This window comes from Macaca nemestrina, chromosome 8 (genome assembly GCF_043159975.1).
Source record: "Macaca nemestrina isolate mMacNem1 chromosome 8, mMacNem.hap1, whole genome shotgun sequence".
In the NCBI taxonomy this organism is placed as follows: domain Eukaryota; kingdom Metazoa; phylum Chordata; class Mammalia; order Primates; family Cercopithecidae; genus Macaca; species Macaca nemestrina.
Window position 1 is genome coordinate 50,452,583 of NC_092132.1, and position 24,847 is coordinate 50,477,429.

The 24,847-nt window shown below is 43.0% G+C and overlaps 1 protein-coding gene across 7 annotated transcripts; it reads left to right on the forward strand.

Annotated features, from left to right (window-relative positions):
- The first annotated feature begins 878 nt into the window (after nt 1-878).
- LOC105497232 (tumor protein p53 inducible nuclear protein 1) lies at nt 879-23,992 on the forward strand. 7 transcript variants are annotated; one of them, XM_071067993.1, is made up of 6 exons: nt 962-1,104; nt 5,841-6,005; nt 8,428-8,523; nt 9,228-9,488; nt 10,085-10,448; nt 19,221-21,699. In XM_071067993.1, the coding sequence occupies exons 4-6, from the start codon at nt 9,377-9,379 to the stop codon at nt 19,468-19,470; spliced, it is 726 nt and encodes a 241-aa protein (XP_070924094.1). In that variant the 5' UTR covers nt 962-1,104; nt 5,841-6,005; nt 8,428-8,523; nt 9,228-9,376; the 3' UTR covers nt 19,471-21,699. The 7 variants fall into 7 exon arrangements, with proteins under 7 accessions (XP_011766503.1, XP_011766501.1, XP_070924094.1 ...); XM_071067994.1 differs by lacking the exon at nt 8,428-8,523 and adding an exon at nt 17,845-17,882 and having other exon boundaries at nt 19,221-19,360; XM_011768201.3 differs by lacking the exons at nt 5,841-6,005; nt 8,428-8,523 and adding an exon at nt 17,845-17,882 and having other exon boundaries at nt 879-1,104; nt 19,221-23,992.
- Nucleotides 23,993-24,847: the final 855 nt, after the last annotated feature.

Here is a 24,847-nt window from a genome sequence, read left to right on the forward strand (position 1 = left end):
ACCTGGTGAGTTGGCAGGCCCGGCGTGAATGCCCACACTTTGCAGTATGCAAACAGAACAGAGGGCTAAGTTCCCTGGGTCACATGAGAGCTGGGCTGCAGCGCCTGGGGAGGCGGCCCTTCCCGCCAGGTGCGCTTGTTGTCCGCTGGAGCAGAGGCCCCCGAGCCTGCTGACCTCTCTGCCTTCAGGCCTGGTCTCGCAGTCCCTTGTGCCTCGTCTATAGGCAGGCGGAATCCAGAGCGTACAGCAAGCCCGGCCAGCTCTTGGTGGCGGTTTCTACAGCAGGTGGGGCCTGGCTCCGTGACTGAATGGCCTCCATCCCTCTATCTGGGGCCCAGCAGCGGCCCCCTCCCAGCACCCTGGCCGCACATCGAACCCTAGGCAGGCCAGGTGGGGCTCCCGGAGGCGTTAGCCCCAGCCCTCCCAGGATTCTTAATGTTCCTCTCACAGCAGAAAACGTTCTGCGCCCTTTGTGCCTCAAACCCTCGACCCCTCACTCGGCCAGAAGGGTCGCTGAGGGGGAGCTCCTCCTCTGCCCTTCCCGTCGCCGGCCGGTTCTTCCTAGCCCGCCTGCTACGCGCCCCGCTCCCGCTGGCTCCCGGGAAGCCGGCCCCGGCCTCAGCGCTTCCCTCCCAGGCCTAGCCCCACTCTCCCACCCTTCCGCTCGCCCAGGCCTCCACGCTCGGATCCCGGTTTTTGTTGCCCGGGCTTGTTTCGGAGCTGAGCGCGCCGCCGGCCGGGCGCCAGGTCACGTGCGTTGGTGACAACCTCTTGCAGGGCGGCCCCGGGGCCCCCGCGCCGCCGATTGGTGGGGCCCGGCCTGGCGCGGCCCGGGGCGGGGCAGCGGGGCTGGACGGCGGGCGGAGCGGCCGATCAGCTGTTGCGAGCGCTGCACAACAACAAAAGGACTTGGACTGACCGGCCTGGGTGCAGCGACTCGAGGGCTGGAGTCGGCCCAGCGCCTGCCGTCCGGGGACCTGAGCGAGGGGAAGCGCAGCCCGGCCCCACCGCAGCTACCTCAGCAGTCCCGCGCCACCCGCGTCCTTCCCCGCCTAGCCGGCGGCCGCCCCCTTCCCCGCGCAGCCCCGCACGGCCCGGGCCCACGTAAGTGCCGGGGGACGGGCGGGCGTCCAGGGCCGCCTCGCTGCCAGTTGGGGCGGCAGCGCTGCCCGCTCCCGACCCCGGCGGGGCTGGCCGCGCGCCCTGCCTTGGGGCGCCGGTTGCGCTTCGAACCTCCTCGCTGCCTCCCCTCGCCGTCGCCGGGCCCGGCCGCCCACCCCGTCGGTTGGTCCTCGGCGGCCCCCGGGGCCCAGAGCGCGAACGGAGGCTGACAGAGGCAGCGACGGCGGCGCGGACAAGGGCCCGGCCTGGCCCCGGCGCTGGGCGGCGGTTGGGTGTTTGGTCTCTACCTCCTCCCCCGAGCGTGGCCTGTTTTCTTGGCCGCGGCGGGACCTCCTCCTCTCACTCCTCCTCACTCCCCTCCACTCCTCCTCCTCCGCCTGCGCTCGGCCGTTGGATGGGGCCGCCCGCTCGGCATTCGGCGTCAGGGCTCCCGCGGCCACCTCCGGGAAGCATCTCCCGAGACAGAGGCGGTTGGGCTTGTGGCCCGGCGCTCTGTCCTGGCCCTGCCATCCTGTCCCCAGCGCCTGCCCTCCGAGCTCCGGAGGCCCTGCGGCTACGGGGAACCTGCTGCGTGACCCGGTCACCGGCCCCCGCCTGTCCGCGGCCTGTCCCTTGACCGGGCTTGATCTCACTCTTCGCTACCTGCCTTTGCACCTGTGGAAAGAGTACTCTCCTTGGCCCTTAACATTGAGATCCTTTGAATCGCTCACACTTACTGAGCGCTGAGTATGTGCCATATACTATGTTTTATTGCCCCAGTTGATTCTCATAACCCTATGTGAAATAGGCCCGGCTATCTTACACATAGGAAACCCAAGGCACAGAGAGATTAAGTTGCTCAAGGCCACACAACCAATTAATAAAAGGAAATGGTGTTTGTATTTCACAGTGGCAGCCGAATTTTACCTGGAGAGCCTTTGTTTTGCTTGTATTTCCTGATTATATCTGCTCAGTAGGTTAATTCCAATTCAGAATGGATTAAGGAAGAGCCTTTTTACAACTGTGACTCCCAAGGACTTGGGCACATTGCTAAAAGAGCCTTTTCTGAATGCACAATAGTTTTGGGAAAAGGGGGGAAAATGTGACCCTTGGGGTCATTGAACAGAAGTCATAATCAGTTCCCCCAAGATACTGAAATCACCAGCTTGGTAATTGAAACACATTTTCATTTGCAGATGTGGAAAGCACTGGGAAGCTTTTAAGTCGCAATCAATGTAATTCTGAACTGGCAGCATAATTTTAAAAGGCCCCTGCCTGGAACCAGGACCTTACTAATTTCTGTGACCAAGGACTTGTTTCCTCATCCTCTCTTTTGTTCTTTTCTGCCATTGCTTCCTCCGATTTCTGGTTTCAAAATTCAAGATTATCAGGCTGTGAATTACCACTTACTCTTGTCTTTGTCCACTGTCTTTTAGCCTTCAGGGCAGGCAGGGGTGGATCCCTGGGGAAATAACCTCCCTTGCATACTAGTTGAACAGACTTCATATAAGTTGAACAAGCAAAGACAACTTTCTTGGCCTGGGTTTTTCTGCAGTTCAAAATCCATTTTAAATTACTTGAATCTAGTCTTCATATAAGTGGAACAAGCAGAGATAACTTTCTTGGCTTGGTTTTTCTCCAGTTCAAAACCCATTTTAAATTACTAGAATCTGCATGTTTTTAAAATAGTGGAAGAGGGTGGGATAAAAAGAAGGAATTCTGAGGCTGCTTTTCAATGACGGTACGTTTAGCCACCTGATTTCCTGAAACTGTGAAGGAGCCACAACTGTACACAGATTTAGAAGTTAGATCATCAAACTTGCGGCTTTTTTTTTTTTTTTTTTTTTGATGTTTTTTGGAGCCGCCTACTGGCAGCCAAAACTAACTGAAAAGGGCTGTTTTCTGAAGTTCAGAGACCCACAGTTGAGACTAGGAGCCTAAAAGAGCATGTGTAGGGAAAACAAGGAATTGGAATCAGATGGATTTTTGCCCTAATGCTGACTCCACCCCAACCAACTCTGTCACTTTTGAACAAGTTAGTTAATTCCTCAGCCTGCTCTGTCACTTTTGAACAAGTTAGTTAATTCCTCAGCCTGGGTTTCCTCACCAGTAAAATGGGACAAATAAGTACTTCAAGGCCCCATTACATACAATAAGCATTCTGTAAATTGTAGCTAATTATTAAGTAGACGTTTTATGGATAAACTCAAATGCAGCAATGCCGAATGACTTGTTGACAGTCTCACAACTGGCTTTGAATGAACTTGTAGTTAATATTTACTCAGGTCTGCTATTCTAAGTAGTATACACTTAATCCTTACACTGGCACTGTGAAGTAGGTATTATAACTGTCATTCCTATGTTAAGAATGAGAAAACAGACACCAAGATGTTAGTAAATATCCTGAATTCACATAGGTTGCATGTAGCAGAGCCAAGATTTCAAACGGAGCAGGCGAACTCCATGGCCTGTCTTTTTTTTTTCTTTTTTTTTCGAGACGGGTCTTACTCTGTTGACCAGGCTGGAGTGTAGTGGTGGGATCATAACTCACTGCAGCTTCAAACTCATGGGCTCAAGCGATCCTCCTACCTCAGCCTCCCGGGTAGCTGGGACTACATGTGCATACCACCACACCCAGCTAATTTATTTTTTGTAGAGATGGGGTCTTGCTTTGTTGCCCAGGCTGGTCTTGAACTCCTGGCTTAAAGTGATCCTGCTGCCTTGGCCTCCCAAAGCGCTGGGATTATAGACATGAGCCACTGCGCCCAGCCTCAGAGCCAGTCTTTAAGTACCACAACATACTGCCTCTTGGTGGGCTACCTATCTTAAAAGTGAGAAAATAAATTATGCTAACAAGATCTTCCAAACTAGCAGTTTCTTTTGTAAGTGGTCAAACTAGAATGCTTTTCCCCATGAGTATTAGACTCCATCAGCCACCTTTCTCTGCCTACAAAGCATCTCTACTCATGTAGTAATATGCAAACCATTGATGATAAAATGTTAACAGTGAGATACAAAACAGTGCATTCACAAGATAAAAAGAAACCTTATCTATAGAAGAAAACAGAAGAAAAGGCACCAATATGTTAAGTGATGGGAACAAAGCAATGGAATAATACTTATTTTTCTTATTTTCTAGACGTTTTATAATGTCTTGTTCAGTTTATAATTAAAAAGACATAATTTATTTTTTAAAGGGAGGGATGGAGGTCTTTTGAGCCAAGCAGAACAGGGACAAAGCTGCCTTCTTGAAATGCTAGGGCCCAGACACTTTGTTTCTTTTCTGTATTTGGGGGTTCTTTTCTCTGCTGGGGAAACTGCTGGGCTGAGGCTGGTTAAAGCTGAAAGCTTGCAGGTGCCTTAAAGAAAAACAGCGCTACTCCACCTAACCTGCTTTGCTTCACCTCTTTGCTGAATTCCAGAACTGGATTTGTAAGTTTGTCCTCTTAGGACACATACTTTCTCTGGAATTTTTATTTTCGTTCTATGATTGCCCTCGTGTTGTGAATATTAGTGATCTGGAGAGGAGAGGAGTCTAAAGCTCTACTTTTCCATTTACCTCCACGTAGAACCAGCCCAATTGACAGCCTCCATCCCTGGGCAGGAGCCAAGGTCAACAATAGCAGTGACTGGGCAGGGATAGTCTCTGGGTCATCAGTAGGAAGGTAGACCTTTAAGACTTTTTCTAGAACTGCCCTGTTCAACAGAAATAAATAATGTGAGCCATATGTATGTTTGAATTTTCTAGTAGCCATATTAAAAAAGGAAAAAGAAACTGGTGAAGTTAATTTTATTAATGTATTTAATAATACTAAAATTATTTTTTCAACATGTAATCAATATAAAAACTTCTGCATTTTGGGGGGGTACTAAGTCTTTGAAATACACTCTAGTGTGTATTTTACACATAGAGCACATCTCAATTCAGATACAAAGTTTTCATTTGAACTACTTGCTCTATATTTAGACATAAAATTTATAGGTGAAAAAGTGGATTAATGCACGCTAACTGTTCCAAACATACTTGAAAGTTTTCAGAAAACTAAACTATCAGCTTTTAACTAGATTAAACTTAGTAAATGGATTAACTAGTAAAACGAAAAATGCAGTTTCTCGATGATACTAGTCACATTTCAAGTGTTCATTTACACAATGTGCCTGTGGCTACCTCAATGGACAGTTTTAGCAATGCTGGGAGGGTCTCTCCAATAGCTCCTTGCCTTTTGTGACACCTGTGGGAAGCAGGGCCAGGGGAACTTGGCTTTGCTAGTTAAACCAGCCTCACTTTTTTGTGCTAGAAGTTTGTGGGGAAAGAGAGTGAAACGAGGTGATTCAGCACAGTCTCCCTATTTTCCCAATGGTGAGACTGAAGCTCAGAAGGGCCAGTTTAGCTCCAGCCACCTGTGGTAGAGCCACAGCAAGAACTGCTGCTGTGGATGACCAGGCCCTTTCACCCTCCCCAGGAACTCCATTCTGTGTTCTTCCCATGGGTGTCAGCAGATGTGCCATGGAAACACCAGCAGTAGCTTGGGTGAGATGAAGGACGAGCTCCTCCTTCACTTGGCTGGGCTTCTCAACACTCTATTGCCCAAGGTTGGTTGTCCTTGCAGAGATATGGGACATCTGGAGGCAGCCTCTGACTTTGGGAAACCAAAAGAGCACTGACTTGTACTGCTCCCTAGAAAGCTCCTCCAGAGAAGCCTTTCCTGTAGCTGACTTGCTATTTGTGTATATTCCAGGCAGAAGCTGCCTTCCTGGGTTTGGAGCTGTGGCCAGAGGGGGCAATTTGCATGTGGGAACCCAGCAGCTGCCAGAACTGCAGTGGCCCCAGCAATGTTTTCGGCCTTATAGCTGCCAGTTATCTGACCTGGGCCCCAGTGCCTTACTCTCATGCAGCATCACAGGTAGGGGACAAGGCATTCGTTCATGATGAGCAAAGGTTCCCCTGTGTGGTTCTCCCCTCCCAGTGTCTTTAGCTGATTCAGGGCTAGAGTCCAGCACTATGCTGGAGAATTGGGCTTATTCTCTCAACTGGTTCAGCAGATACAGAATTGTACGTGGGGCCAATATCTGCCTCCACAATTTAAAATAAAATGGAGGAAGAATTTTGAAAATATGTTTTTCCCTCCTAGCATGTATCCTCAAAAATCTTTATTTACATCAGACCTTATGATAACTCATTTTGGGATATAACTGTCACACCACAGCGGGTCAAACAAACAAACTATACAGCCCACTTTTCTTCTGATTTCTCTTACATAGAGCATAAAGCTAACTTTGAATTCTGCTATAGCTCCAGCCTTCATGATTTGGCCGTGTTGCTTTCCAGAAGGTTTCAGGAAGACTGGTTATGCAAGTGACACTTCCTGTTTACCCATTTTTAATCATTAATGGCTGAAGAAGATGAATTGTGACCACAAAGTGTTCTAGTGTCATTTATTTGAAATGTTTTACTTGTGTAGTAGTGTGCCAAACACTTGTAGCAGTCCAGTTTACACACAACAAACTGAACCAGGAATCTCAGCTACAGATCCCAACTACTTTTACAGCTAAAGATTACTTTTGAAAGTGAACTGTCAGGAGCCTGAAGTTGTAGATTCAAGGCTGATGCTTGTGATAAAAAGAGGTGGTGATTAGTGAGGTGCATTTCTTCAGCCCTGGCTGATCTCATCCATATATATAACTTTTTTTTTTTTTTGAGACAAGGTCTCGCTGTGTCACTCACATTGGAGTACAGTGGCACAATCATAGCTTACTGCAGCCTTGAACCTGGACTTGGGATCCTCCCACCTCAGCCTCCCAAGTAGCTAGGACTACAGGTGCACACCACTGCACCTGGCTAATTTTTAAAATTTTTTTGTAGAAACAGGTTCTTATTTTGTTGCCCAGGCTGGTCTCCAACTCCTAGGCACAAGCATTCCTCTGGCCTCAGCCTCCTGAAATGCTAGGATTGCAGACATGAGCCTCCACATATAGCCTCATCCATTCCTATGCTTTTTATCACCGTCTTTGTGTCAACAGCTCCCAAATCTGTGCCCCTAGCTGAGACAACACTCCTGAACTCCAAAGCTCTATATCCCGCTGCCTGCTGGACATCTCCAGCTGCATTATTTTGCATATTCCTCCAATTTACCATTTTCGAAATGCCTTATCTGTGCTTTCTGCAGTATTCATTCCTATTTCCCTAAATGGTTCCACCATCCCCTCAGTAGGCCAAGCCAGAAACCTGGGTCTTTGACTTTTCCCTTCCCCTTTTCCTGGCTTACAAGGCTCTGCAGGACCTGGTTCCTGCTCAGCTCCCCTAGCCTGCTCTTGTGACCCTCCCTCTGCACCTTGAGTGGTACTGAAGGTGCCACATCCTCACTCATGCGCAGGCTTCCATAGTGTTCCTTTGCCCCCTTCCTCCATTAGTGACCTCAGCCACTCGAGAAAAGTCATTTATTGCAGGAGTCCACCCAGGTGGCCTGGAGAACACCAAATACTTCTTCCATGGCATTCATCACACTGGATTGTTAAACTGGTGGGAGGGCCCTTTTCACAGCTGTCTCCCCTGTGCCCAGCACTGTACCTGATGCATAACAGGTACTCAGTAAATACTAGACTAATAGTTGACCTGGACTGAGGACTTTATTCTAAGTATTTTGCTAAGTCCGTTGTCTTTAACAAGAGTAGGATCAGGGAGACTGTCTAGTAGGCGGTTTTGACAAAGTCTCAGACAACAGTTTGGCTTAAACTAGGATGAGAGTGGTGAAGGGAAGCAGGCAGATTCGAGCTGCCTGTGCTGCTGGGGTTGACGGGACTTGCTGATGGTTGGGATGGGGGTGGGTAGGAGGGAGCAAAAGGCGTGCAGGTGCGGTGGCTCACGCCTGTAATACCAGCACTTTGGGAGGCTGAGGCAGGCGGATCACGAGGTCAGGAGATTGAGACCGTCCTGGCCAACACAGTGAAACCCCGTCTCTACTAAAAATTGCAAAAAACAAATTAGCCGGGCATGGTGGAGGGTGCCTGTAGTCCCAGCTACTCAGGAGGCTGAGGCAGGAGAATGATATGAATCTGGGAGGCGGAGCTTGCAGTGAGCCGAGATCGCCCCACTGCACTCCAGCCTGGGCGACAGAGCAAGACTACGTCTCAAAAAAAAAAAAAAAAAGGCATGAAGGCTGACTTGCTAGAGTGTTTGGCCTGAATAATTGCCAGCTGCTGCTGCTTCCTGAGAAAGGGATGAAGGGCAGTGTATATGAATAAGTTTGTGGGGAAAAAATTAAAAGCTATCTTTTAATTTTTGTATCTTTTAATTTTGGTATGTGTCTGGTTTGATATGCCCATCAGGTTGCCAGGTAGAAATGGATAAATAAATCTAGAACTCTGGAATAGGATTAAGCCAGCCTGGAGTTTCTCATTTAGAACTCACCAGAACTCCCTAAGGTAGGAGCTGTTGCCAACTGAAGTCACATAACTTCCTAACTCAAACAGCAAGTAGTCAGCCAGCCAGGGTTTGAATGCAGGTGGCTGACCTCAGCACCCACCTGCTGAGCTGCCACATAGGAAGCGTGTTTCCAGTTCTAGGTTTGGCCAAGCTTAGTTCTCTGCAGTGTAAATTTTTTCATGCCAGCTGTAGGAATTTAGAAGGTCAAAGTGTGCTTGCTGGGCTTACAGATTTTAAGTGTAATCAGGTATGCTTACAGTTATAGACAAGAAGTACAGAGTAGAAGAGAAAATGAGCCAGAGGAGGGTGAGGGCCTGGCATAATGGTGATCACCAGGCACTGTTGCTGGGACTTCTGGGCAGTTGAATAACATATACCAAGACTGTTAATATCTACAATTTGCTCATCTGCTTGCAGAAAAGTTTGAAGGATATTATTCAAATTCATCCCTTATTATAAAAGCATAGATATGAAAAAGAACCAACTCTTTCCCTTTTTTTTCACATTTTAAGATATTTATAGGTTGAATTTGAGTATTTACAAAACATTATGTTGCATTTCTTGTGTTTGACTCCTGCAGAAAGGGAATAGCTATAGAATGTAGGCCAAGGTATATGCTTTTTTCTAAGGGTATGTGTGTATGTACTTATATACATATGTGTATGCTGATTTGAAATAACTTTCTTTTTATGTTTTATTTTAGGGATAATGACTCTTCTTGCTTTTCACCTAAGTTGATAAGCACCCTGTGCACTTTAATCTCCTGTCAGTACCATCGGGCCAACTGAAGACAAGGTTTTGAAATCTCAGCTGTAAAAGACATCCAGCCAAACTCTCAGTCTTGCCTTAACAATGTTCCAGAGGCTGAATAAAATGTTTGTGGGTGAAGTCAGTTCTTCCTCCAACCAAGAACCAGAATTCAGTGAGAAAGAAGATGATGAATGGATTCTTGTTGACTTCATAGGTAAGGTACACTTGGTTACTTGGTGGTTCATCTTCACAGTAAAAATGGAAACTTGCATCTCAGTTTTTGCATAAGAAAACCAGTAACTGAGGGTTTTTAAGCCTTAAAAGTAAGCAGGAGTTTGTCTTTAAAAAATTACAGGAAACCACCTGTGCTAGATAATGTCAGTGAAATTGACTGACATCAGTTTTTAGTTTTGCAACTCTTACAGATTGATTAGATCAAGGGCACTTCAATAGAAGACCTTTGTATTAGACAGGTAGTAACCCATCTGGCTCATTACACAGTTATTCAGCAGAATAGAAACAGTCTTAAAATCACTCCTGCAAAACCAACATAATCCATCCCATATAGTGACACACACACACACAATTTCTGTGCTCAGAAATAATTTTATAATCATATAGATGAATATAAATGGGTTTGTTTCTGAACTAAATAAAAGATATGTGAGCATCAGCTAATAGTATCATTTCTTCTTTTTTCTGTGCTGTGAATTTGATGGGTGACTTTATAATGACTGCCCAATGTGATAATCATCCTCCTGTGGGACTCTTCTACAACACACATGGACGGTAATATGGACTACAATCTAGATACTTGCACTGGCTTCTCAGCAGAAGAAGAAGAAGAAGAGGAGGAGGACATCAGTGAAGAGTCACCTACTGAGCACCCTTCAGTCTTTTCCTGTTTACCGGCATCTCTTGAGTGCTTGGCTGATACAAGTGATTCCTGCTTCCTCCAGTTTGAGTCATGTCCAATGGAGGAGAGCTGGTTTATCACCCCACCCCCGTGTTTTACTGCAGGTGGATTAACCACTATCAAGGTGGAAACGAGTCCTATGGAAAACCTTCTCATTGAACATCCCAGCATGTCTGTCTATGCTGTGCATAACTCCTGCCCTGGTCTCAGTGAGGCCACCTGTGGGACTGATGAATTACATAATCCAAGTAGTCCCAGGTACGTTACAAGTATTTTAACTCTCTGTAGGCAGTCCACTGAGCATGCATTTTGTCTCTAATTCAAACCTAAGTTATTAGAAGATGCAAAAGTAATTTTATTAGAGATTTATGAAAGCATGTGTGTGCACAGTACACAAGATGATCCGTAAGATAACTTGTTGACTGGTCATGGTGTCTCACACCTGTAATCCCAGCACTTTGGGAGGCCTAGGCAGGCAGATCACTTGAGCTCAGGAGTTCAGGACCACTGTAGGCAACATGGTGAAACCCCGTCTGCACAAAAAATAACAAAAAATTAGCCAGGTGTGGTGGTGCACACCTGTAGTCCTAGCTACTCAGGAGGCTGAGGTGGGAGGATGGCTTGAACCAGGAGGCAGAGGTTGCATTGAGCCAAGATTGTGCCACTGCACATCAGCCTGGGTGACAGAGCAAGACTCTCTCAAAAACAAAAACAAAAACTTGTTCATTTTCGATTTTTTAAGAAAGTTAGATGTAGCATGGCCCCAGTTATATAATAGCATTCTCATTTACAAAATTCTGCTACTGATTAGAAATAAGACTGGCATTTCTGCTAAGTATCTTAGAACATAACTCTGACTTTATAGACTGGATTATTTAGGGTATCAAATTCAACTAGAATATTATGTCTTAAAATTTATTTTCTTCCAAGTATTTCTAGCTACGTCGCATCAAATGATGTAACCTTGAAAACCTTGTCTGAGAATTTAATGAACTCAGTTTCTTACTGCAGTACTCACACTGCACAGTCACCCAGTGCTTCTGACACCAGATGTGTGGGTTTTTTCCACACACCGCAGTCCTCCAGCAGTGGACACTCTCTAGTGTCCCATAGGTTGAAGGCTTAGTCCCAAAAGACTGCCTCCCATTTCCAATGCCAATCTCAAGCCCCCGGTTTTATTTATGCTTCTGACCAACCAGCTGTAAACTGGTATTCCCATGACCCCTTCCTTGGGTTTGATTAATTTGCTAGAACATCTTATAGAACTTGGGAGAACATGTTTTCCGGTTTATTATAAAGGATACAGATGAAGGGATGCATAAAGCAAGGCGTGTGGGGAGGGCATGGAGCTTCCATGTCCTCGGCGCACCCCACCCTCCAGGAAACTCCACGTTAGCTCTCCAGAGGCTCCCTGAATCCAGTACTTTTGGGGTCTTATGGAGGCATCAGTACATCGGCATAATTGATTAAATCATTGGCCATTGGTGATTGGCCTAACCTTCAGACCCTCTCCCCTCTCTGGAGTTTGAGGGGTGGGGCTAAAAGTCCCAACTCTAACTTGGTCTTTCTAGTGACCAAATCCCATCCTGAAGCTGTCTAGTTGCTGCCAACCACCAGTCAACTAATTAGCATGTACTTTCCATGTTGGAGGTTCCAAGGATTTTAGGAGTGGTATGCCAGGAGACTGACAAGACTGAATATATATTTTACAGTATATATATTTTACAGTCCAGCCTCAGTCTTCAAACTTGGATTCCTTACAACAAAAGGATATGGAACTCAAAAACTACTGGCACAACACCAGAATCCCATTCAGTTTATAATTCATTACATCCGTCATTGTATTGTATGAGCATGTCTCCCAGGGCGAGGCCACTCAGGTTTGCAGGTTTATTGATCTTGTTGGTTTCCAAAAGCAGAAATGGTTTTGGCAAACATGTAGCTTCACCCTTTCAGGCATCTGGTATACCTGGGCTTAAAGACAATGTCATCTTTTTCTCTGAGCCTGTTTCAAGGTATTAATATGATGAATTGATCCCAATCATAACCTATTTATTCATTCTTTTATCCTTTTTCTTCATTTATACCCAAACTTTTCCATCTCTGGAAGGGATGTTAGGTTTAGCCACTGTGCTGGTCTAGATTGCAGGTAGCAATACTAGTTTAGCAAGTACCTCTCCCTCAGTCCACTCCCATTCAGATAGAGTAAGGTGACACAGGTACAAAATTAGTGGGCTGTTTTTACCACCAGACAATATAGCTGCGTTCATTGTTGACTCCAGTTTTGCAAGATGGGGTGTAGGTAACCCCATAAGGGCCTTAGGACTTTTGACATGAGGTTTAAAAACATAATTACAGCTTCTTGCTCAGGAACCATCCCTGCTTCCAGTACTTGTAGTTACAGCACTGGTCCTAGGACCATTGCATCTGGTAGAGGGAAAAAAACTGAGGTAATGTGGGAAAGAAAGAAAAAGTTAAAACCATTATACTAGCACACTCAACCCTTGGCTAGAATTGCATAAGTCATACCAGCATCCTCCCTATCCCTTCTTCCTCATATCACCAGAAAAACAGGAAAATCTTGTGGGGACAACCAGCCCTTCATTCTTTTATCCCCCCATTTTGTTTTTGGGTTTTTTTGTTTTGTTTTGTTTTGTTTTTTTGAGATGGAGTCTCACTCTGTCACCCAGGCTGGAGGGCAGTGGCAGGATCTCGGCTCATTGCAACCTCTGCCTCCCAGGTTCAAGTGATTCTCCTTTCTCAGCCTCCCAAGTAGCTGGGATTACAGGCACTCGCCCCCATACTTGGGTAATATTTGTACTTTTAGTAGAAAGGGGGTGTCACCATATTGGCCAGGCTGCTCTCGAACTCCTGACCTTTGGTGATCCACCGCCTCTGCCTCCCAGAGTGCTTTTGGGCATTATGGGCTATATAGTGTGTCCTTTGGTTTGAAGAAATGACAGTCAACTATCTACATCCATGCAGTATCTTCTGTTCTGGGTTTTTTATGGCACTCTGAGCATTTGCATCTTCCACTGGGTAAGAAAAGCCCACTCCAGAGACTGTCTCTTCTTCTCAAGACCCATTTGTAGCTCCCCAGGGATACCAGCACCAGTCTCACTTGTTGCTATGCTCAGGGCCTTCCCACCGGGGAATCTGCCCCTCATCAGTAGTCTGTCTCTTTTGCTGACTGGCAAAACGGTTCTCATTGGTATTTGTGCCTGAGAGGGTAGAAGAGGAATGTCTAGATGCAGCCCGTCTCTGCATTGCCTGTACCACTCATTTAATGAACCCAGGAGGGCACCTCCAGGGAGCACATGGGGATATATCTGCTTCCAGTCCCAGTCACCTTCCAAACCTGGAAGGGAGTTCTTCTGATGGCCATTGGCACATCCTAATGTACCCCTCAGATTTCCATAGGGTTGTGCTCCCTATGGAAGCCATCCCTTTAAAAGTCCAGGTTTTCATTGTGATTCTGCCTGACCATGTCCATTGACCACTGCTCATGAGTCAGTAAAAACCCAAACCTAGGGGCTTCCGTCATCGCTAGGAAACCAGCGTGCAGTTCAACCCACAGAGCCGATTTGTTTTTACCTCCTTTGATCAAAGTAGCATCCTTCCAAACAGGATGCTGTCTGTTCACCTTGGAACTGCCATGCACAACCAAGCAGCTCTTTGTCAGTCAGTTGAGAGCTACTAGCACTGTGGAATCCAGCTCCTCACACAGTTCCAGAGTCAGTCCAAGGTGGAGAGAGGCTCCCTGCTTGTGGGAGCCTCCTTACATTCCCTACGTAACATGATCCTGTATAAACCATTTCCATTTTTTATGGAACTCTTCTGGGCACTGCCCTCCCAATTAGTGTTTCTCTGATATCACCAAAGACAGCATAGGTATTTCAGGTTTCAAGATCATTTTATGTCCTTCAGTCATAGGGGTAGCGTCAGTTAATGTCCTTTAGCGAGGGATTAAATGCCTCTCATGTGGAAATTCTCTAGTGCAAAGTGCCAGTAGTTGTTACTGAGAGGTGCTCACAGTCTTTTGCCATAAGCGCCAGTTTCCCTTCCACATGACTATCAGACAGATAATTTGTCCCTACCACCAATCCAGCTTCTACTATACACTATGTGGACCTGGGCAGTGCTGTTCGTCCCCATTTAGCATGTCCAGTTAATATTGTCATGAAGGGCAGATTTACATGCCTTTTGTTTTACAGTACTAGGTAGGGGAAGTGTGTCTCCAGCCAGACATATCCATTCTCATAAAACATTTAAGTAAAGGGGATATAACTTCTTTATGTAAAGCTCACTTAAACATCCTAACTTTCATAATCCTATCAGCACTTGCATTTTTATGTTCTCCAATCTAATTGTAGCCTGAATCAGGGCTTTACCAATGGATCTTGATACCACAGCACATGGAGCTCCCATACCAAGGAGTCCCAGGAATTTATCTTCACCACCCCCAACCATTTTGCCCACTTGTATAGGAGAGGCCTTCGGTTCCCAGCAGAGACAGAAATAGATCCTTGCCCATTTGTCAGTCATTATCTTGATTAATCAATCTGTCTATTGCCCCAAGCAATTGTTGGTTACTTTTCTTGTAATCTCTGCCTTCTGGCTTTTTAAGTTTCCCCAAATTTAGAGACATTATGTGGCCTTTGTCCAGAGAATATATCCAGGAAATATCTGAGATTGTTCCCACCCACTAAAGTAAACCCCATTACCCTGTTAATTAGCTGAAAGTCCCACTGTCCTATTGTGTACCTTAGTGGAATGTTTCCTGTTAAAGTATTTTGGGAATGTTGGCATTCCCTGTCTTAGGTTGAGGGTCCAGGTGGATTTGGATCCTTGGAGCAGTTCAGAATATCCCTATTGTTAGTGTTGTCATGTCCAGGCTCTGACTCTACTAAGAAAAGTATTGTATCTATTGTATCTGTCTGTCTGTCTAGCTCTCTCCCTATCTACTGTTTCCTGTTTTCCAGATATAAACAAACCCTAGGCAGCACATTAATTTGTTAACTTTACCAGAGTTTGCTATACTCTCAAGTCTTAATATTATAGATGATTTTACATATTTCATTTCATTTTGCTTGTACCAAAATGAAAACAACTTTCTTGTATGTTATATGATGCCAGGCTATATCCTAGGTAAGGTCTTGGGTGGGGAATGTTACTTTAACTGGCACTGTATTCAGTGCTACAAGTTTATTAAGAGGCGTTTCAGGCATTCCAACAAAAATTTAAAATACAACTTTTTGGAGTTGCTATTGATTTAATTGCTTTAGAGTTGCTTCAGATTCCTTTCTTGAAAATTCTTTCCTCCTGATTCTGATTTTACCTCTGAGGAATGCCACTCAAGAATTTATAATTAGGCCAGGCACAGTGGCTTACACCTGTAATCCCAGCAGTTTGGGAGGCTGGGATGGGCGGATCACAAGGTCAGGAGTTCAAGACCTAGCCTGTCCAACATGGCGAAACCCCATCTTAAAAATACAAAAATTAGCCAGGCGTGCTGGTGGGCACCTGTACTCCCAGCTACTAGGGAGGCTGAGGCAGGAGAACTGCTTGAACCCGGGAGGCGGAGGTTGCAGTGAGCTGAGATCACACCACACTGCGCTCCAGCCTAGGTGACAAAACAAGGCTCCGTCTCAAAAAAAAAAAAAAAAAAATTTATAATAATTAATCACTTTAAACTTACTGGCATTTGTATGTTTACTTTTCAGTGTTTTGTATGTGTAGTCAGCAGCTTTGCAAAAGAATTTACTACAGAAACAGTACAGATGCAATGTAAACAATTAGAAAATACAAATATGCAAAAATTGGAAATGACATTTTCATGACCCAGAGATGAATACTTTTAACAACCTAGAGTATATCCTTCCAGATTGTGTGGTTTTTTTTCTGTGCCTATATGTACACATAAACTTTTAACCTAAATGGCAATGTGCCATATATATATATATATATATATATATATATATATATATATATATATTTTTTTTTAGACAGAGTTTCACTCTTGTTGCCCAGGCTGGAGCACAATGGTGTGATCTCGGCTCACTGCAACCTCCGCCTCCCGGGTTCAAGCAATTCTCCTGCCTCAGCCTCCTGAGTAGCTGGGATTACAGGAACACACCACCATGCCTGGCTAATTTTTGTATTTTTAGTAGAGATGTGGTTTCACCATGTTGGCCAGGCTAGTCTTGAACTCCTGACCTCATGATCCGCCCGCCTTGGCCTCCCAAAGTGCTGGGATTACAGGCGTGAGGCACCATGCCCAGCAGTATAGTTTTTTTGTTTTGTTTTGTTTTTGAGACAGTGTCTTGCTCTGTTACCCAGGTTGGAAAGCAGTGGCGTGATGTCAGCTCACTGCAACCTCTGCCTCCCAGATTCAAGCAATTCTCATGCCTCACCCTCCCAAGTAGCTGGGACTACAGGTGTGCACCACCACACCTGGCTAATGTTGTGTTTTTAGTAGAGACAAGGTTTTACCATGTTGACTAGGCGGTCTCAAACTCCTGACCTCAGGTGAGCCACCTGTCTTGGCCTCCCAAAGTGCTGGGATTACAGGTATGAGCCACTGTGCCCGGCCCATATATACTATTTTATAAACTACTTATTTAGGCAATGATCTCCACCATTTTGTTTCAGTAGATTTCTTCTTCTTCTTCCTTCCTTCTTCTTCCTTCCTTTTCAAGGTTGTTATGGGTTTCTAGTTTTGGTACAGTGAGAATGTTGTTTTTGTATCTTGTTTGTCTTTGCATTCATATATGACAGTTATAACATATAGGGATAAATACGTACTTTTCCATATATAAAGGATCAAAAGAAGGCACTGAATTTTATTTATTTATTTTAACACGGAGTCTCACCCTGTCGCCCAGGCTGGATTGCAGTGGCGCGATCTCAGCTCACTGCAACCTCCACACTGGGTTCAGGTGATCCTCCTGCCTCAGCCTGCCGAGTAACTGGGATTACAGGCACGTGCCACCATCTCCAGCTAATTTTTTGTGTTTTTAGTAGAGATGGGGTTTCACCATGTTGGCCAGGCTGGTCTTGAACTCCTGACCTCAAGTGATCCACCCACCTTGACCTTCCAAAGTTCTGGGATTACAGGCATGAGCCATTATGCCTGGCCAGAATGCACTGAATTTTATGTGAATCCTTTCTGCACACAGGAAATTCCTGTAAATTATTACAGTTTTAAAATAGTAACTATGATTTTTTTTTAACATCCTTATTTTGGGATTTGAAATTCTTATAAGGAAGTCTTGCTAAATCAAGATGGAAATCAGGTGTTACCAAAATTAGGCTAGCTTTGTAGTAAATGTTTTCTTAGCAGGAAATAAATCATATGTCTTTCAGACGTCAAATTGCTTCAATTGTGTCTGTCATTGGGGATATTAGCATAAAGCACAGAAAATTGAGGTGCTTTGTAATTACAGTGGGATTCGGGGTATATGTTTCATTGCATTTTAGCCTTTATAAATACTGCTTTTGAAGGTTTTACATGTTATCTTAAGTACATGTATGTGCCTTTAATGGCACATAGTAAACCAGTTTTAATAAAAGTTGACCACGTCCTAATAGTAAAGTTACAATAGCATTTTAAATCTTACTAGTGATTTAATAGTTCACCATTTAACATTTGTAGGGCCAGGAAAAGCTGCTTATAAGACTCACGGGCACAGAGTAAGTATATTCACTTCGAGACTGTGTGATATATGTATGCATAGGGAGGCAAAGGACCCAAATGCTGACCTTTTAAAAATGACTTTTTTTTTTTTTTTTTTTTTGAGAGGGAGTCTCACTCTGTCACTCAGGCTGGAGTGCAATGGTGCGATCTCGGCTCATGGCAGCCTCCGCCCCCCAGATTCAAGTGATTCTCTTGTCTCAGTCTCCCAAGTAGCTGGGATTACAGGCTTGCATCACCACACCTGGCCAATTTTTGTATTTTTAGTAGAGATGGTGTTTCACCACGTTGGCCAGGCTGGTCTTGAACTCTACTAAGGTGATCCACTCGCCTTGGCCTCCCAAAGTGTTGGGATTACAAGAGTGAGCCACAGTGCCCAGCCTAAAAATAACTTTCTTTATATTAACTTTTTTTCTATTAGTTTCTTAATGTGGCCTCTTAAAATTCTACTTTAAAAAAAGTTTGTATATACATATATATATGTAATAAAAGATAACAGTGTTTTCCTCAAGTGATTTTAGGCAGAATGTGTCACTGCCCTTCCTTTGTAAAATAACCCTTAAAAATCATAAAGCTCTTCATGTTACGTGTTGACATAGTTTATAGCAATCCCACTTGATTAGTTTTTTTATATGGAAAACATAATCATACTATGTGTAGCCATATTTTAAGATTGTGTTATTCAAGAGTCTTATAATATTGCCATGTAAATACTATCTCAAAAGTGCCCTGTTGTGAGATAAATAAGGAGATTTATTCTATAATAAGCTATAGCTTCTTATCTAGAAAAATGGTAAATAGGTAGAATTTCCATATTAAATAAAGATTTAAAGCATGTTTCCTGGAACATTTTACTTATAGACAGGAAATGTCTTGTGAAGGTATTGTGAGCACACTGCTTTATGATCAGTAAAATTTGGGAATTAAAATATTTTCCTTGTAAGATTATGGTAAGAATTAAAATACATATTTGCAAAAGAATTGGCAAATGCAGATATTCAATAAATGTTAGCTCCCCTCCCAGACAAGCTTATATAAATGTGTGTGCTCTGTAAATGAAATTCAAAGTATAAAGTGTATTTTTAGAAAACAGTCTACTTAGTGAGCCATCTGGGGCTTACATGGCATCTTTCTAGTAAGTAACAATTGGCTCTCCTCTCCACCACTATCAGTCAGTGGGGTCACAGAATAATAAACTTGTCTGTCAGCCATGAAACACAAACTCTCATTCAGCCATAAACAAATTAGCACGGCAAACTGAATTGCTAAGTAACTTTTCCAGTTTCGTTAATAACATACTCTGTTATTTAATACATCCCCACTTTTTTCTGTTTCAGAGTGGAAGCTCAAAATGAAATGGGGCAGCACATTCATTGTTATGTTGCAGCTCTTGCTGCTCATACAACTTTTCTGGAACAACCCAAGAGCTTTCGTCCTTCCCAGTGGATAAAAGAACATAGTGAAAGACAGCCTCTTAACAGAAATAGCCTTCGTCGCCAAAATCTTACCAGGGATTGCCACTCTCGGCAAGTCAAGCACAATGGCTGGGTTGTTCATCAGCCCTGCCCGCGTCAGTACAATTACTAAGAATTTTAAGTTTTATTGGTTGGTTTCTCTTGGTTTGTGCATATGTGTATGGATGTGTGTATATGTACAATGAAAGTGTTCTCTCTTTACAACCAATTGATAACCAATCACAGTTTTATCAGTGTATTTAGACACTATCTTGAAAACCAGATTTATATGCTGTGTATCACATAATGCCTTGCCTTTAACATTTACTTTTTTGTACACTTTTTCAGATTATTTCTGGAAACATATCAATATAATTACAGTGTTTGGTGTTTGGGGGTGTCTTTAAATCTATTAGGGTGTACATTAGTCAGCATTTTAAAGACATTTCTTCCCAAGTACGAGAATAGGCATCTTTCATTTTCATTTTATTTTGTATTAATCTTTTGAGCAAGCAAAAATTTATTCTCAGGGTCAGCTATACACTTTATTGACCAGTACTTGATAATCTCTCTGTATATGATGAATACATTTTTACACACTAATATGAGCATTAACAGGTGATAGTTGCCATGGATATAATGGAATTATGGCTGGACTTTCTTTTGAAAGAAAACAATGTATTCTGTGCGTATGGTTTTTCCCCAGATTAGTCATGCAGTTCATCTGGAATTCAGGTACATTAAGCTTTAGTGAAGAGTGCATTCAGTGATTCCAATGTGACTGCATGACGTGGTACAGACATTACAGGTGTTGTAGACAGAGGCACTTGTCCCGTGCAGAGGGATTAAATTAGACCTGTGAAATTTTATTTGGAAAAATTCATGTCTGTAACTAACCCATTAGTGCAGTATTTAATTTGTTACGATTCCTTCCTGCCAGTTCTGCCCACTCCTCAACTTGCTCTCAACTATAAATTCGGAAATACTTGTCCAGGCACTTGAGTGACTTCGTATTTCTCTCTGCCCATGGGAAAAGAGATAGGCTTTATATTTCCATACAGAGTGAAAAATCCTCTGTCATGGAGCCTGTCCTGCCAAGTGGCAAGCAAGGGTGTGGGGGAATGTCTGCTGATGTCTTTCATGGTATCTGAGTGAAGAGTGACAGGTTGGCTCAACTTTTTTCTTTTTCTTTTTTATTGCCTTGTAAGTATTCTTCCCTGCAGTCCAAATGACCTTTTTTTTTTTTTTTTTTTTAACTTCAGGCAAAATCTTTAACCACTCTGGCCTCTGTTTCCCCCACCAACAGGGGAGCAGTGACATTTACCTCCCTCACAGAGTCACTGTGAGGATTCTATACTGATTTGAAGTGGGGCTGTTCAGAACTGAACCTTGTAGGAAATTCCAAGGGCCTTTCTACTGAATCTGGTGATGGGGTGGGGCCGTGGCACTTTCTCTGCCACAGCTGTTCTTCACAGTGTTGGTGCTAATGAGGCCAGGGTGCAGGGTTCGATTCACACGTTGGCCAGTTAACTTAGAGAAAATCTATTTCCTTACCTCTAGCCAGTCACTTCCTTTTTCCGCAGTTGTGATGGGTTTTGCTGAGCCATCCACTCTGACTGATTTCCTTTGAAGTAAACACATTCACAATCCAAAGCAATTCTACTGACAGAAGTGTTGCCTACATAATCAAACAGCTTGTTTTTCCATCTCCTCTGCAACCCTAATTAAATGAGTACAGGTCTGTAAAATGTTTTCAAGGAGAAAAGCAGCATAAACTTATGTGAAGTATTATATTTTTCAATAACCCCGTAGTGGCTTGATGCAGGGAACCCTGGGAGACTTTCAGGGAAGAGCTGTGCTCTTCTCTGACTAGACTAGAGCGTTTGGAGTGGAAGAGGTCAAATGTGTAGTTAGATGGAGGTTTTACATTGTTCTTCTACTGGCTGTGATGAAGTGCCAGAATGTCTCCTTAGAACAAGAGTCTAGATCCCCCCTTTCTCCTTATTGCCCTTTCTGTTTTGACTTCCCCTTTATTTATTTGTTGTCTAATTAGGGGCCAAGTCTGTAAAGTTTTGTCAAAGTGAGTTAGAAGTTGTTTTCTTACCATTTGTGTTTACCAGAGTTGGGAGATAAGGTAGAGTTTCCATGAAGGTGTGTATGTTTTATACGATGTTTGTTATAGGGCCATGCATTGGTAACCTGAAAATAGACCAGCTTAATGTCTTCAGGATGTAAACCTCTGAATACACGGCGTCTCTTTTTCATACGTTGCATGTAAGTTGTTAGTACCTCACAAGCTACAGAAGTTCAGCCATTAGATTTTGTTTGGCAGCATGAACAGATTTGTGTATTAACTGCAATGGCCTTTTTTCCAGATTTCCTTATTGACTTTTTGTTGGCCTTATCTGGGGCTAGTTTTTTACGCTTTGTACCTGGAAAACAAAAAATTACATTCACTGGGCTTTTTTTCAAGGTTGGGATTACCACACCACCCGGAATATCATACTGTGGTTTCTGCCTAAAATTGGCACATGTAAGTGTTGAAGAAAATGGTTATATAATTCAGTTGAAACTCTTGGTCATAAGATGTTAGACATCTCCTGTGTGTAAGACACAAGGCCAACCACAACACAAAACGATGTTGACCTGTTAAGTATTCTCTGAAACACGGCCAAAATGCGTTTTATTATGAGCTTTTTTTTTTTTTGCTATTATAAATATTAGTGGTTTACAATGTGCTTTAGTCATATTTCTTTAAAATGCAAGCAGTGAGAAATAAGACCCCTCTGAATTAGTAGCTCTAAACTGTTAACATAGAATGTTACTTGGAAAAAGTCTGGAATACGTGGTGTACACAAGCAGTGCTTCGTGAATGAGTTTCTTAGCTTTTACAGTGCACCATGTTTCTCAAAGTTTGTTTTTGTTGATAAAACATTTTATAATATATATCTTATGTTTATTTTTCTTCCTCAACTAATTGTGTACTGCACTGTAAGTGGAAAATTAGCCATCCATTATTTATCTTCTGTGGCAATGCATTTATATGGTTGATTGGGTGGGGAATTTTTTGCAGAAAGATGCACAGTGATTGGATTTTTGACTTCCTATCGCAGGGACCTTTTAAGAAATATTAATTTCCTGTACATTTTTCCTATCCCCATGCAAACTGTTCCTGTTTACATACCTTCTCTGTTGTATCAGTACTTTGAGTGAGAAGACAGTTTATTTAAAACTTGAGCAGGCTGTTCAGCATTGTTTCTGCTTCTCAAATCTGTATAGTACACTGGTTTGTAATCATTATGTCTTCATTAAAATCCTTGCTACTTCTCTTTCTCCTCGATGAAATACATTATATATTATCTTTATGTACTCTTAAGAAAAACGAGCAAGGAAGAGTATCTTCATTATTCTCATTTGCTTTGAGTTGGAAACAAAAATATAAAGGACTCCAACTAGAAGATACTTACATTTAAATAGATTAGTGGGAAAAGTTTAAGAGTTTCCACGTATTAATTTTTGTTCTTTGAGTCAATTAAGAGACTGCTCCTTGTACTGGGAGACACTAGTATATGTTTGTTAATGTTACTTTAAAATTATTTTTTTATTTTATAAGGCCCATAAATACTGGTTAAACTTGTTAAAAGTTGGGCTTCTATCTTGGATGGTTTCACTGCCATCAGCCATGCTGATATTTTAGAAATGGCATCTCTACCTACTTATTTTAATGCTTAAAATTATACATAAAATGCTTTATTTGGAAAACCTACATGATACAGTGGTGTCAGCCTTGCCATATATCAATTTCACTTGAAATTTGACACCAATTAAAGTGGTTTAAGGTGGAGAAAGAGGTACTGGAAAGCATGCAGATGAGGATATCTTTTATGTCCAACAGTATCCTTTGCATGGGAGGAGAGTTACTCTTGAAAGGCAGGCAGCTTAAGTGGACAATATTTTGTATATCATTGAGAATTTTCTTTACGACACTTTTAAAAATTGTGTAATTGTTAAATGTCCAGTTTTGCTCTGTTTTGCCTGAAGTTTTAATATTTGTTTTCTAGGTGAACCTCTGAAAACCAAACCAGTACCTGGGGAGGTTAGATGTGTGTTTCAGGCTTGGAGTGTATGAGTGGTTTTGCTTGTGTTTTGGTTGTGTTTTCCTCCAGAGATTTTGAACTTTTAATAATTGCATGTGTTATTTTTTTTTAAGTGGCTTTTTTTCAAGTAAAATTGTGAACATATTTTCTTTATAGGGGCAGGACATGAGTTATGGAGACTGAAGAGTATTGTAGACTGTACATGTGCCTTCTTAATGTGTTTCTGGACACACTTTTTTTTTTTCGTCAACTTGAAAATTCAAAAGGGACATTTGGTTAGGTTACTGTACATCAATCTATGCATAAATGGCAGCTTGTTTTCTTGAGCCACTGTCTAAATTTTTTGTTTTTATAGAAATTTTTTATACTGATTGGTTCATAGATGGTCAGTTTTGTACACAGACTGAACAATACAGCACTTTGCCAAAAATGAGTGTAGCATTGTTTAAACATTGTGTGTTAACACCTGTTCTTTGTAATTGGGTTGTGGTGCATTTTGCACTACCTGGAGTTACAGTTTTCAATCTGTCAGTAAATAAAATGTCCTTTAACTTCGCACTTGCCAGATTCTTTTATTTTATCTTTAGAGTCATTAATATTAAAAGGAGGTACAACTTACTGTTTAGTTTTGTTTGTCCAAAAGAGATGTTTAATATGCATTTTAAATATGTATTTAAAAGCTTGTATAAAATTCATATATTAAGGCTGGACACAGTGGCTCATGCCTGTAATCCCAGCAATTTGGAAGGCCAAGGCAGGCAGATCACTTGAGGCCAGAAGTTTGAGACCAGCCAGGCCAACATGGCAAAGCCCTATCTCTACTAAAAATATGAAAATTAGCTGAGCAGGGTGGTGTGCATTTGTAGTCTCAGCTACTTGGGAGGCTGAGGCAGGAGAATCCCTTGAACCTAGGAGGCGGAGGTTGCGGTGAGCTGAGATTGCGCAGCTTGGGCAACAGAGCAAGACTCTGTCTCAAAAAAAAAAAAAAAAGATTTTTTTTTTTTTTAACCTAAAATGAGGAATCACTTAAGTGAACAGGAATTGGAGGGTGATCCCCAACCAGTATCTTTCCCTCCAATCAATGTTTAAAAATATAGAATGTAATACACTGGTTCTTAGCCTTTTTAAAGCCAGGTGGATGAATTCCCAATGGATCTTCTCCCAAGTGAGTGGAGATAGAATCTTATAGAAGTGTTTTAGGGCAATATGGCCTTCCCTGATGCCATTGATACCCCTATTGTGGAGCTCTAGTTTAAACAGGCCAGTAAACATTCAGAATAATTGAACAGGAAGCCCAAAGAATAACTCCCATATGAATGAATGTTTGGGGCAGATCAGCATTCTACAACTGTAGCTTATTTAAAGACAGATTTTTATTATCTGAGTCTTTGCTGAAATGAAAAGATCAGGTGC